Raw genomic sequence first — 13,429 nt, 5'->3', positions numbered from 1 at the left:
CATAAGTTGTTGATTATTGGATTGGAACAGATTTGAAAACTTTTGTACAGAGTCTGAGCTTGTGACTTTAAACTATGAGTGCCGCATATTGAGGTTGTTTGCTTTTCTAGCTTAGTGAATAAATGAGTGAATGTTGAGTTCAATTCACGCTTTGGCCCCCTTCTGTAAGGTTACAAAGGGTACGGTTATGAAGATGTTGATAGCTAACCTTGCTCAGTTATCCACGTGAACACCTGTATAATGAGGCAGAGGAAAAATGAACTTGTTTCATTGTTCTACTATCTGTTTCATAAATCAAAGTCGTCTTTTGCCAATCTTTGCCAACCACAACCCCCTAACTACTAGCCACCTGGCCCCTATGAGAAGCGCGAAGAGCAGCCCTCATCCAATCGGTGTCGCCTCTCAATGGACAAGAGGGATATAGAGAGAGCATCATGGATCAGAGGCTATGAGGGCCGCATCTGCTTGGGAACTAGTTGAAACGGCAATGCCGTGCGTGGCCTGGGTGCGACTGTGAACGAGAGGCCGAACATAAACCCGCATGCTATCAGAGCTGAAGGAATATGCTTGGCTCTGGAGATCGATGTTCCTGGCAAAAGTGAGCACGCCTCGTGACAGAATGAGCCCTTTGAACTGACTTCCCTTGAGCTCGACATGTATTACTAGGCGAGGTAGCTGATGAACCAAGGGATTCTGTTCAGCTTCACCCTTCCCTCTAGACAGTGCGCGATGAATGCTCGAACTGAAGGCGATGTTAAAGGTAACATTTTATGGATTGTCTCCATTCAAAAAATTACTCTCTGTTGTTTGGATATAGAAAGTCCAGATCTGTTGCAAATTCAAAAGTGCTGATTATGCATTTGCTCTGTGTAAGGCCGGACATGCGTTTTGTTCTGCAGGACATACGAGAAAGAATTCCAGTTCTTTCACCTCGAGTTTTGATTGTCGATTCAATTCAGACAGTTTATCTAAAAGGAGCGGCCTGGAAGTGCTGGAGGTCTCTCACAGTCACAGGTAACATCTTCGCAATCTCCCCTCCTTGCAAAGAAGGGAAAACGGATCGAAGTTCAGCATATTATCGATTCAAGTGTAGGGCACTCTAATTTGTTTTGAGTGATATGGTGCCAATAGTTCTTTCGTTCAAAGGTACAAACTAAAAGAAACTAGAGTCTAAAATCTACGATCCCAACTATATCACTAAACAAAACATGGGGATAATTCCTAGGAGGCTGCAAGTTGAACCCGATATCTAATCGCTTCGTTCATTTTTTAAAATCTTTTAAGGAGGATGCAACCTTCATTTTGAATTTCAATTGATTGTATGAGAAGCTACGTAGCATCGTCACGACACGCGACACGATACGACATGACACGCCGGTACGTGATTTCTAAAAAAAAAAAAATTCCGATACGTTGTATATTAAATGTGTACATGATAAATTACCATGTACATATAAAATTATCAACGGTGAGTTTCTTATTCTTTTATGAGGGATTGACGATTAGGGTTTTTTGGACTAGCTAGATGTATTAATTTTGGAGTGGCTGGATTTATGAATTAAGTATGTGTATATTATTTATAGATTTATATTTTGACCTCTAATTTATTGAAAATGCTTAAAATTAACCCCCATGTGTATCGAAATAGCGTGCCGGGACGCTAGACTCGCGTGTCGCTGGTGTGGTATGTCTGGAACGTTGACCACATGTCCGTCGCATGTCAGAGAATGTTGGAGTGTCGAAGAATGTCCGACGCAACATAACACTGAGGCCCCACGTTTGACTCATGTCATAAGTTACATTCTCGAGGAACCGAGCCAAGTCTCGCCAAAAGAGTCCATCGAACAATCAACACAATCATGAATTAATGGAAGAAAAAGTTTCACATACTTTATATATCCTATTGCCTCCAGACTCTCCACCCCGACGTTCAACTCCTCCATATTCACCCCGCTTGTTTTCATTCCTTCCTTCCGTTTTGTGAAAAGTCCCGCATGCTTTCTTTATTCTCTTCCTATTTGAAGCTCTCTCGATCTTGGTTTTGCACAGAAGAAGCAGCACGGTTTAGATAGTACAGAAAATGGAGATTTTTTTTTATTTTTTAATTTTTTGGACGAACATTTACAAAACGGCTACTTCAGATATGCCGACGGACGTTATCTTACAAATCAACAGTAGCATCGCCCTGCTCGACGTAAATATTGGGTAGTGCTAGGAGAATGGTCACCGTTAGCAACGGTGGCATCTGAGCCGCCAGTTGGACTTCCAGCATAACACCAGTGGTGGAATGTGGACAGCAGTTGTCTTTTTAATATTATATCTTGTGACTGAGATGTCACTGTTACTTGCAATAGTAACGGTGACTGTTACTTAAGCTTTTTTCAAGGACAATTCAATCCTGACATTAGTTTGAATTATATGGAGGGGAAATAAATTTGTGTGTGCAAATCAAACAGCAGTTTCCTCTGCTACTGAAATGTGTTGACTCCCTGAACAAGAAATTGGCTCTTTATGGTATGCATGACAACCATCTCATGTACTCGCCTTATCGTTTTGAGCCAGTGAAGTTGGTGCCACGATCATTTGGTTCAACGTAGGAGTGAGCATGGTCCGAATTGGTCCGATTTCCTCAAGAATCGGGGATCAAACTGGGAACTCCGGTTCTCAATTTTTGGAACCGTGGACTGGACCGGATCACTAATCGGGTCCGATTCCCGGGTAGTCCAATAAAACCGGTAAAATAAAAATAATAGTAAACTGATAAATTCGATACATTCAACTCTAATTTAGATGATGATTCCCCCGACTCATCTTCTGTTGAAGGCCGATCACTGAATCCTTCTCAGAGAATGTATCCCTAGTTTCTTTCTGGACCGTCGATACTAGAAGAACACGGTAAACATCATAGGACTCAGCAACACAGGAGCACCGACAGAAAGAGATGGGGTTGCTCCAGTTGCGAGCACGACTCAGTGACGATAGGTTCTGATTTGGGCCGAGGAACCCTCCTCCACCCACTGCGCAGTGCGCACTCGCACTCGCACTCGCACTCGCACTAGCACCCGCACTCACCAACCCAACAACAAAAAAATAGAACAAAAACCGTCCCTTTGTTAATTATCCACCACATATTTTTTTCGCACTCTTCCATATGAACCGCCCATAAAAGGACGTTCTTTTTTCTATCACCAAACTCGTGCATTGATGCCCTTCTGGGCTCTGAGATTTGGTTGTCTTTCGTCAAGCAGCAGAGCATTTTCTCTGGTAAGTCCTCCCTTTGTATGAAAGGTATTTGCTTAAATGCCTTATAGATGAATTTGTCGGTCCGGGTAGGCGGTTCATTGATCCGATTCCCCTCTAGAACCGGGAATTAGACCACCGGACACCGGTTCCATCTTAAGGAACCGAGGACTGGACCGGTGACCTCTAGAACCGGACCAAACCCGTAGAACCGATCCGGTTAGGGCGGTCCTCATTCCGGTCGATCCATCTTGCTCACCCCTAAGCTACTTAAACCGCCGTCTTAACAAAAGAGCTCACCAAGGGAGGTTTTTATGCAGTTCGTCCTTTTACTGTCATTTTCCTATCATGGATCTTTTATAACTAAATGTCAAGTATCAACAGTCATAGGAGTAGCTAGTAGCTATGTAAACTAATTCAGTCCTAACCATTTTACATTCGTGCTAATTTAGTCATAAACATTTTGCATTTGTACCAATTCATTCTTTTTAGCCAATTCTAGTCGAAAATCATTGACATGACGCGACCAGCCCCGATATTAGGCTTTAGCAGGTCCCAGTCCGGTTCAATTCCCCTCAAGAACCGAAAACCGGACCGGTGGTACCGGTTCTCAATTTTCGGAACCGGAAACCGGACCGGCGGTCTTGAGAACTGCTTCGATCAGTCCGATTAGCTCACCCCTATTTGATATTGCAAATTTTCAATAATATTTTAATATTTTTTTTGAATTTTTATTTTTGTTTTTATTTTCTTGCGTTCCTTATTTTTCTTTTTCTTTCTTTCTTCTTCTTCCTCCTCTAGCCGACTGCCGAGCAAGGCTCACCCTCATTTGTTACTGAAGTGGATACGCTTTGCTAGCCACCGGCAAGGGCGAGCCTCGCTCACCTCGAGCAAGGCCAACCTTGCCCAACGACGGCGAGGTCTTGCCCCGACATGGTTGGGCATCATTGGGCAAGCCTCAACCTTGGTTGGGCATCGTTGGGCAAGCCTCAACCTTGCCTAGCAATGGTGAGGCCGGCCTCACCAGGGACAGGCAAGGCTCACCCACTTCATCCCTTGACTCTAGATGGTCATCGGACTTAGCAATCGGCTAGAGGAGAAAGAAGAAGAATAAAAAAAATAAGAGAAAGAAAAGAAAAAGGAAAAAAAATCAAAATATTATTAAAAAAACTTTGGTCATGCCACGTCAGCATTGGTTGGAGCATGTAAGCGATTTCTTGCTAAAATTGGCTAAAGAACTTAATTGGCACAATTAAAATTTGTTTAAGGGTTTTTTTGGTAATTTTCCCTAGAGTACCAAGATGGGGGAGAAAGACCACCCAGCCAGTTGAGCTGTTTGTACGGGATAAATCATGAACAATGACTTACCTAATTGAATTTCCTGTGATAATCATAAACAATGACTCATCTAACTAAATTTTCGTTGACTATGGCGCTATTTTTGATATTGCAAGTTCGCTACTCCTAGTCTCCTACTTCCATCGATCATCAGCGAGCAACGCCCTCTTCCCCTACACTTCCCTCGTCAAACAATGGACAGGCTTCAACAAGTAATCGAACGTGGCAATGAAGATGAGCTATATCGCTTGATTGAGCAAGAGGCAGATCTCTTTGATCGTACATTTGAGGACCCCGTCGCAAATACTCCACTCCACGACGCTGCGGACAAGGGGCAAACTCAAGTGGCCATGGAGATGGCCATTTTGAAGCCGTCGTTCGCTCAAAAGCTCAATCGAGGGGGTCATAGCCCTATGCACTTGGCTTTGCGAAAGAAGCATTATCGCACCGCGAGGGCACTAATGACCCTCAACCCCGAGTTGATCCGAGTCCGAGGACAAGGTGGGATCACCCCTTTGCATTATGTCGCTGGGGAAAAAGGAGACAATGAGGAGGAGGTCCAGGCACTCCTGGAGCTCTTGGCTGAATTCTTATGCGCTTGCAAATCATCCATCGAAGACTTGACAAGCCAATGCGAGACTGCAGTTCACGTTGCCGTCAAGAACCACAACCTCAGAGCATTCAAGGTTTTGCTTGGATGGCTTAAGCGAGTCTATCCGAGAGAAATCTTGAATTGGAAAGACCAAGATGGTAACACCGTATTACATATTGCTGTTTTAGAAAGGCAGCCCGAGGTATGGTTCTTTGATTTCATGGTTGTTCTTCCTTTCATTATTTGATCCTTGAATTTGACATAATCTAATCCAAGAACAAATGCTATGATAATGAAATATCAGGAGTTGAAAGTACATGGATTTGGAAACATTGATAGAGACGAGATTTGAACTATGTTTTGTGTAACGGTATATCATATAGTATTATGATATTTTCCAGCAAGCATCTACCTAGCGATTGACACTTGATGTTGTACAGTATGGTTTTGTAAGCTATAGAAGTGTCCATAAATTTGCTTGCTAGGAGTAGTCCTGTGCAAAAACAAGAAAATGATCAATAAAAATGATTTGTCTAGTGAAATGATAGATTATAGGCGATTATTGTGATAATTGGACCATATTGAACCTCCACGATAAAAAAAATTGAACACGTCCATTTATACATCAGCTGTGATTACTAATACGTATTGTCACGATATTATGCGACTTCGGATCTTTTTCTATTATAGAACTTAATTGTTGGAAATTTCAACCTCAAGTGTTTGCCGATAAACTTTGCGACAAACCAATTTGTTAAGCTCATTATAATATTGTGATGAAGTCCTACACTTTTTATGAAAAATCATAATCATTAGCACTTTTGCGAATTCGCCTATGTTTCAGCTCGCGTGCGCACTTCCTAGCTATCACGTAAATAATGTTGGGTGAGATGACGAAATCCCCCTTTTTAAAAACATTCGAGACTTCATTACATGGGTTGAAATGGTTGCATTTGATAAATACGGTTTTGTCTCCATGGTACATCCGTCGTTGCATCACTAGCATCGCTCAAACTTGTATGGCATGAGCTCACTTTGTGCGCATAGTAAAGCCAGCGACAAAGCAGTGGTTGCAATTGAAGGGTACTTCATTTTGTTATCCTTGTATTTCTTCCAGATCATCAAGCTGTTGATAGGCCATGTCAAAGTAAATGCGAAGAACTTCCAGGGTGAGACCGTGCTGGAAATTTTCCAAGCGAATCCTAGTGGCGATCCAGGTCTTGCGAAGAGCTTGCGCTTAGGATGCCTAGCAGGACTTTTTAGTCGCAACCTCCCTCTGTCACAGCTTTTAAGCGTGGAACCAACCCTCTTTGAGAAGTTCAAATTTCAGTTCGGCTACCAAGATGAATCCGCTCGCGACATAATCCTTTTAGTGGCAACCTTGGTTGCGACCGCCACGTACCAAGTCGGGCTCACTCCTCCAGGAGGATACTGGGGGGACAACACTCCAGATCCCGCAGCAAATTCCACCGTTGCCACCGCCAATTCCAGCGGCGTTGCCGTCGAAAACCCACATCAAGCCGGGAACATTATCCTGAACGGCTCGAAACTATACCAGTTCATGGCCCTCAACAGTACGGTTTTTTTGGTGTCCATCCTCACAATCTGGATCACCGCTGTTCCCCTATTGCCCCAGACTCTCCCGGTTTACGTGTTAGCGTCACTTGCTGGTTATTCCTTCTTCTCTACCACTGTAATCGAATTCCCGAAGTCCGATAGGACCACAGGAGATCTCATAGTGAATTTTTGCATGGTCCTGCTGGGTCTCGTGTTGGTGCTCCCCTTGTGCTGGCACATAAGTTACCGCCTACTCACAGGTGGAACCGATGCCGCAAGGAGACGCGTCGGCAACCTCCTAGAGCTGAAAGATCGGAAATAGTTTGAAAGTATTATTCACTTTTATTTTTCTCCCCGTATGTAATAGAGCCCATGTCTGTATCTGGTACTGAGGTTTTCAAGTACTAGACTCTGTTTGTTAGTTGCATGTACTCTACTCATCTATCAATTCCTTAATCCTAGGACAACTTTAAACTTGCTTAAAGTTCAGGACTCTCAAATTTTTTTTTCCTTTTGCCATTTATGGGAAAAGGGAAAAAACTGCGTGATATGAGAGAGAGAGAAAAAAAAACTAAATTAATACGTTGGTTACCCTTTTTCTAGAAACTAATCAAGTAACGGAAAACAGAAATATTGGGAATATAACAAAAGGTTAGCTAAACCTTAAAAGAGAAACTTAGCTCCAATGGTGTCTTCCAATAGAAAATAAGATATCTTGACGCTCTTAGAAGATTGAAATAATGAAGAAAATCAATTCAGATATGTATAATGAGCGAATATTCTAAACTAACTTAATTAAAGAAGGATATACCGAATTCCAAAATCCAAAATTCACCAATAGAAAACGTAAATCCAAACTTGAGGAGCCCCACATCATTCTTCCTTCGTTAGGGAAAAAGGCTCGACCTCGAGTTTAAGAGGTCGACTTATCTTATTAAGCATTTTCTACTATGACTCTTGGAATTTGGAAACAAATCTGCGAAATCGATCAGAATTTCTTACTTAAATAATAAAAAAAAAAGCATATATACTATCATCCCCTTTTCCCTTCCTTCTTTATCTTTCTATCTAATTATCTTTTTAAATCTTTCTGAGTTTTTTTTTTTTTTGGCCGACAATCTTTCTGAGTTTAAAAAGTACCAATTATGTTCCTTCCAATCCTTTTGCACTTTATGGTTAATGTCATATTTTATTGAAGCTACAGTGTATCATTAGATTTAGTCTACTTTTATTTTATTCTTCACAATCTAACATATTTATTTTTAGATTAATATATTTTTATTTTTATATTGTTTTCATTTCTTTATTAAAAATTCTTTATTGTCTCGATTCTCTTTTTCGGGTCTAAATAATTACGACCACATCTTATCTTGAAAAAATTATGCTTCAATTTTGTTTATATACTTAGCGAATATGATGAGGTAATATCATTTTTTTTATCTTAAATATATTCTATATCTCTAAAATTAATCCTAGTTAGACACTAGGCCCGCCTCAAGCATGGGCACTTGTGCCGAGATCCCGAGCCCGACCTTGATGGACACGATCCCAAGGGAAAAGACATGGGAACGAGCATAGAGGACTCACGCCAAGCATGGACGGACTCAGGCCAAGCACCGAGGACCGGGGCAGGGGCGTTGGTGTCTCAATTCCAACCTGGATGGACATAGTCTCGGGCGCCGGGACAAGGTCACGGGCGCCGAGGACAGGGACACAAAAAAACTTGCATTTGTCACAAATTCATAGCAATTCATGGAGTTATTTCAATTCTAATATAAAAGGTCTATAAACCGATTGAACAATTTCGATAATATATCCAATTGAACTCCTTCTTGCCTAAAATGAAAGGGAATTCCTAAGACTCCAACAAAAAAAGGTAAATAGCACTAATATAACCGTGGAAAATAGCATAGTACTGTCCGATTCATAAGGATAAGAAAATATTATATCAAATAAAAAAGATAGACAATCAAACTCATTTCTCGATTCAATAAAAACTAAAGAAAGTGAAATACGTTCCCAAATAAGGAGAGCTACTTAAAAAGTGGGTCTGACTATGCTTATGCCTAATCCTAAATGGAATAGAACGACGTAGGGATCCATATGTGAACAAAGTATCTATTTCGATAAAACTGACACTTATTTAGAAAGGTATCGGACAAGCCAGGATGACGAAAATTTCATCTATGCTTTTTGCTTCGCCCTTCAGTGGAGGCCTCAAATGTTTCCTCAAAGTATCTATTTCGATAAAACTATGCTTACTTAGAAAGGTTTCGTATGCGTTCTTATCTATGTTGGCTTGTTCATAATTTTGCACTTATTGTTATAATCGTTGGTTTTGGTATCCGCATTAATACGCATCCAGAAGATGTATACGATCGCATCTGGACCGGCCAGACTTAAAAGTGGAGATCAGTCGTCAGTTGGCAACGGACGGCCATGGTGACAAATACAAGCAATGATGCCCATAAAGTTCCGCCCGAAGTTTTGATGACAGCCGCACAAGTACAAAATGTCACCGATCCTTCGAGTCTGTTCTGGACCAGACAACTCCAAGTTTTGAACGCAATGGATCGGGATTCAGACACGGCTCAAACGGTCGAGGTTGGCCGGGGGTACATTCTTGGTGGTCGATGGACGGGGGACTGCTTGCGGATTAAGGCTAGCAACCGAGGGACTTGGCACTCGGCTGTTCGCTCGACGGGGCTATCGATCGGCTCAGGAAAACCTGCAAAACAGAGACAATCCGGCATAGTAGAAACCCAACTTTATAATTTCTAAGGAATTTGTCAGAGTTCGATGGGTAATAACAAGTCATTGTATCTTGACAATTAATGAACAAGTAACGTGGCACAAGGTTATTACTCATGGAAAGTTAGGAGGATCTTAATGAAGTTAGGAACTTCGTCTATTAGAACATTCGAAGTGGTGCTGCTTTTTCTAATAAAAAGTAGATGAACTTTTGTTGATGTCATGAATGCATGAGGAAGCACAAGGTCATAAAAGTGACAAAGCATAAGAAATTTCTAACCGAAGGTGTGTAACAAATGAAATCATGGTTCAAAGTTTTATCTACCATGGGTTTCGTTAATGGAATTGCTTACACTAATTGACGGTTCAAATCTTAATAGATGCCTTCTTGTATGTAAGAAATTATGTAAATCAGTACAGAGAACAAACTAAGTGAGGGATTGTTGAAAGAGTTTGTTATCATGAAAAGAAGTGATTGTTGGATATGAAAGGAAGTAATTATTGACATGAAGAGAAATGATGGTTGATAATGAAAAACAATTATTGTTCCGATAAGATACAAATTCTCAAAAGAAGTGTTGTTTTGTTGTCTATTGTTCTAATCAAAGCAACAATTCCTTTTGAATCCTCAGGTTTCATACATCTGGAAACTTGAGGAAGAAGAGCGACGTGTACTGCTTCGGCATAGTTGTATTCAAGTTAATCACTGGTCACCCCGCCATTATAAGAAGTCCGGAGGGCAGCATGCGCGTACTTCACTGGGTCCCTCCACTCATTGAAAGAGGGGACATCCAAAGCATTGTCGATCAGAGGTTAAATGGCCAATTCAACATCGATTCTGCATGGAAAGCAGTGGAAATAGCCATGTCGTGCGTACCGACGTCGGCGGTCCAAAGGCCGGACATAAACGATGTTCTATCGGGACTAAAAGACTGCTTGACGGTAGAGGTCAGTTCAGGAAGAAGCCAAAGAATGGGAAATAGTAAGAGAAGGAGTGAGTCTTATGAGATGACCTTGCCCGATGGGCGTTAACTATACTGCGTACACATCTCCCGATGCGCGTTAACTATGCTGTGTACGTAAGGTTATCATGTCCAGATTCCTTATATAAGTAGTGGATTATAGGATCTGTACGATTTGAAAACTTATGTGCAAAGTCCGAGCTTGTGAATGTAAATTGTCATTGTATGTTGGGGTTGTTGCTTTTCTAGCTTAGTGGATAAATAAGTGAATGTTGAGTTCAATTCAGACTCTGGCCCCTCTTTATAAGGTTACAAGCTGTACAGTTATGGACATGTTGAGAGCTAGCCTTGCTCAGTTATCCATGTGAACACCTGTATAATGAGGCAGAGGAAAAATGAACTTGTTTCATTGTTCTACTAGCTGTTTTATAAAAGCAAAGTCGTCTTTTGCCGATCTTTGCCAACCACAACCAGATTCTTTGTATAATATCCCTAGGGTCCATCTTTCCGAATGGACTTTAGGTTAGCAAATCTACTTTGGGGAGATCTGAACTTTCCGGAATCATTTATTTTGGAGAGGCGAAGTTTTAAGTACATGTTTTCTTCAGCCACGATGCTAATGCCTGTTCCCAGCATCATCCTTGCTGTTGACTCTGCCCTGTGGTGTTATTTCTTGTCGTCTTCATTCTGACTACGGTGACTTCGCTGTAGGCTTTATGTTTACTATCACCGCCAAGCTCAATAATTTCAGGGCAGGTCAATGGCATCAAACGAAGCAGAGCAGACGTGATTGTTGTGGTTAGTGATACTCTGTTTTTCTTGTGTCTTCTTCTTTTTCATTTTGGGTTTGAAAATGGTATATCTAGGAGAACAACGCCTCTACATAAGAAGCTGCATCATAAACCAAACACGTGTCTTTATTATCGGAGGCCAGGAGCCGAGGCTATGAAATTTGTATGTGCTTGTGTGGTAATTGGCCATTTGGCCTAATTTATTGAACTGAGCTGAAAGTTTCTATCCCCTGCATGGAGCAATCAGGAAGTAAAAGCTAACCATTGTCGCCTGTGCTCTTCGTGGATTATAGTGAAGCAAGCTGGTTTAAAGCTTCAAAGCAATGTGAGTAGATTAAGCTTATTTAGTTGTTTATGCTTTCACTAATTCAATACTATTTCCAAGTCTAGGCCATTTTTCTAAATGTGGTGGGTGGAGTGACGCTAACAGAGACGGCTGGCGATCTTGCTATAGCAGCAGCAATCTGCAGCAGGTGCTTCTCTCTGTCATCGCTTTTATGGCGTTGATTTCGCTTTCCTGACACTAAACAATTGAATGAATTGATGCGTCGTCCATTAACATAACATCCTTTTGTTTCCTTCCCTTCTGCATTTTAACGCCCTTCCCTTTAGCTATCTCGAGTTTCCCATTCCCTCTGGCGTTGCTTTCATTGGAGAGATTGGCCTCGGCAGCTAGCTTCGCATGGTAAGATCGAGTTTCCAAATGTTTGAGTAGACACACTGCATTTCCCTAAAGCCCCCTTTGCAATTTGATTTTTCCATGTCATTAAGTTTGATGCCGCAACTTCTAGGTTCCTAGAATGAAGAAGAGGGTGAACACTGTGGCAAAGCTTGGATATGAAATGAGCATCGTCCCAAGATCAGCTGAGAATGATCTGGCGGATTCAGCCCTTGATGGCATGGTCATCGTAGAGTGTCAGAATCTGAAGGAAGTCGCAGACACCGTGTTTCCCCAATATGATGACCGAGGCGCTATTGGTCCGCGATCAATCTTTGCATATCAAGAGGGATGTGACAAGAACAGATCACATTGTGAAGTCTCCACGCTCACTTGGTCGAAAAGGTCATGTCTTCTGGTAAGAGCTTGAAAGGGTGTGTTTTGATATGCAGGTTGCGCTCCTCTATATCAGAAGATTAAAAAAAAAATTGTGAGGTTAAAACTGTAAGTAATTTTTTTGATTATCTCCAATGTCTTTTTTGACCGTTGGATTAAAAAAAATAGTGAATTCCGCATGTTGTATTATGAGATTATATATAGAAGCTAGGAAAGAATGTACGGAATTATGACGCGTTATGATTTGATTATGCAACCATCAGTAAATTATACAAATTTCATAAAGGTCAAATGTATGGATCACGTGTTTTTCGGAACGAAAAAGGGGACAAAAAACATGAGGAAAAAATTACCTTCTTTGTCAGATTGAATTGAGGTTGGATTCTTTGTTTTCTTTTTCTTTTTTAAATTAAACGGATATAATTGGATATAATTATGAAAATAAGTTACCTTCTTTCTGTTAAATTTGGGTGGAATGACTACATTAGGAACCTGTCAAAAGTTTAAGATTAAGTTGACATAATTAAAAAGTTTAGAATTGAATTAATCGTACAATAAATTTAAGATTTTTGGACAACTCTTCTTTGACAACATCAAATGATTACCACGACAATATTCTTGAAGCATCCTACAAGACAGACACCAGATATGCAGGCTCCGGACAGTTAATTCAAGTCCCTTGTAACCTCGTCTACAGCAACATGCACCAATCGAAGAACTTGAGAAGCTTTCCTAATGGTACTAGGAATGCTATACACTTCAACAAGAGCAAAGCAAAAACAAAAAGTACTTAGACTTCATTTATTAAAATGTGACATTTCTGAAAAATATTTTTCAAGAAATGACAATATTTTCTGATGTTTGACTGAAAATCTGAAAATGAACTTAAAAGTATTTTTCATTGTTTACAAATGAAAATCTGATTTGATTTTCCTAACGAGACCTACAGTATTCAAGCATTAGAGACTTGTGCAAGGCAAATCAAGGACTCGATTCTGATGGCGGAGTCTTGAGTCTGATCTCAATGGATGTAGGCATGGGTGTTTGGGCCCCGGGCACGAGCATCAAGGTCCTTGGCCCAACCTTGATGGATCGGGGCTTGGCCTCGATGGAACTAGGCGAGAGTTGGGATCATGGGATTGGC

General features: G+C 41.1%; 2 protein-coding genes across 2 annotated transcripts in view; both read left to right on the top strand.

The window, feature by feature from the left end:
- LOC115732958 (receptor-like protein kinase At3g21340) overlaps window positions 1-101 on the top strand; it is a 55,291-nt gene extending 55,190 nt beyond the window's left edge. The window contains exon 12 of the mRNA XM_048283409.1: window positions 4-101. The gene's annotated coding sequence lies outside the window, so the exon portion shown is untranslated. The remainder of the gene's footprint in view (window positions 1-3) is intronic.
- Window positions 102-4,772: 4,671 nt separating this feature from the next.
- Window positions 4,773-7,049, top strand: LOC115738007 (ankyrin repeat-containing protein BDA1-like). Its single transcript, XM_030670483.2, has 2 exons — window positions 4,773-5,372; window positions 6,288-7,049. The coding sequence occupies exons 1-2, from the start codon at window positions 4,773-4,775 to the stop codon at window positions 7,047-7,049; spliced, it is 1,362 nt and encodes a 453-aa protein (XP_030526343.2).
- Window positions 7,050-13,429: the final 6,380 nt, after the last annotated feature.

The sequence above is a fragment of the Rhodamnia argentea genome, chromosome 8, assembly GCF_020921035.1.
Source record: "Rhodamnia argentea isolate NSW1041297 chromosome 8, ASM2092103v1, whole genome shotgun sequence".
Lineage (NCBI taxonomy): Eukaryota > Viridiplantae > Streptophyta > Magnoliopsida > Myrtales > Myrtaceae > Rhodamnia > Rhodamnia argentea.
This window is presented reverse-complemented; position numbering and strand designations above follow the sequence as displayed.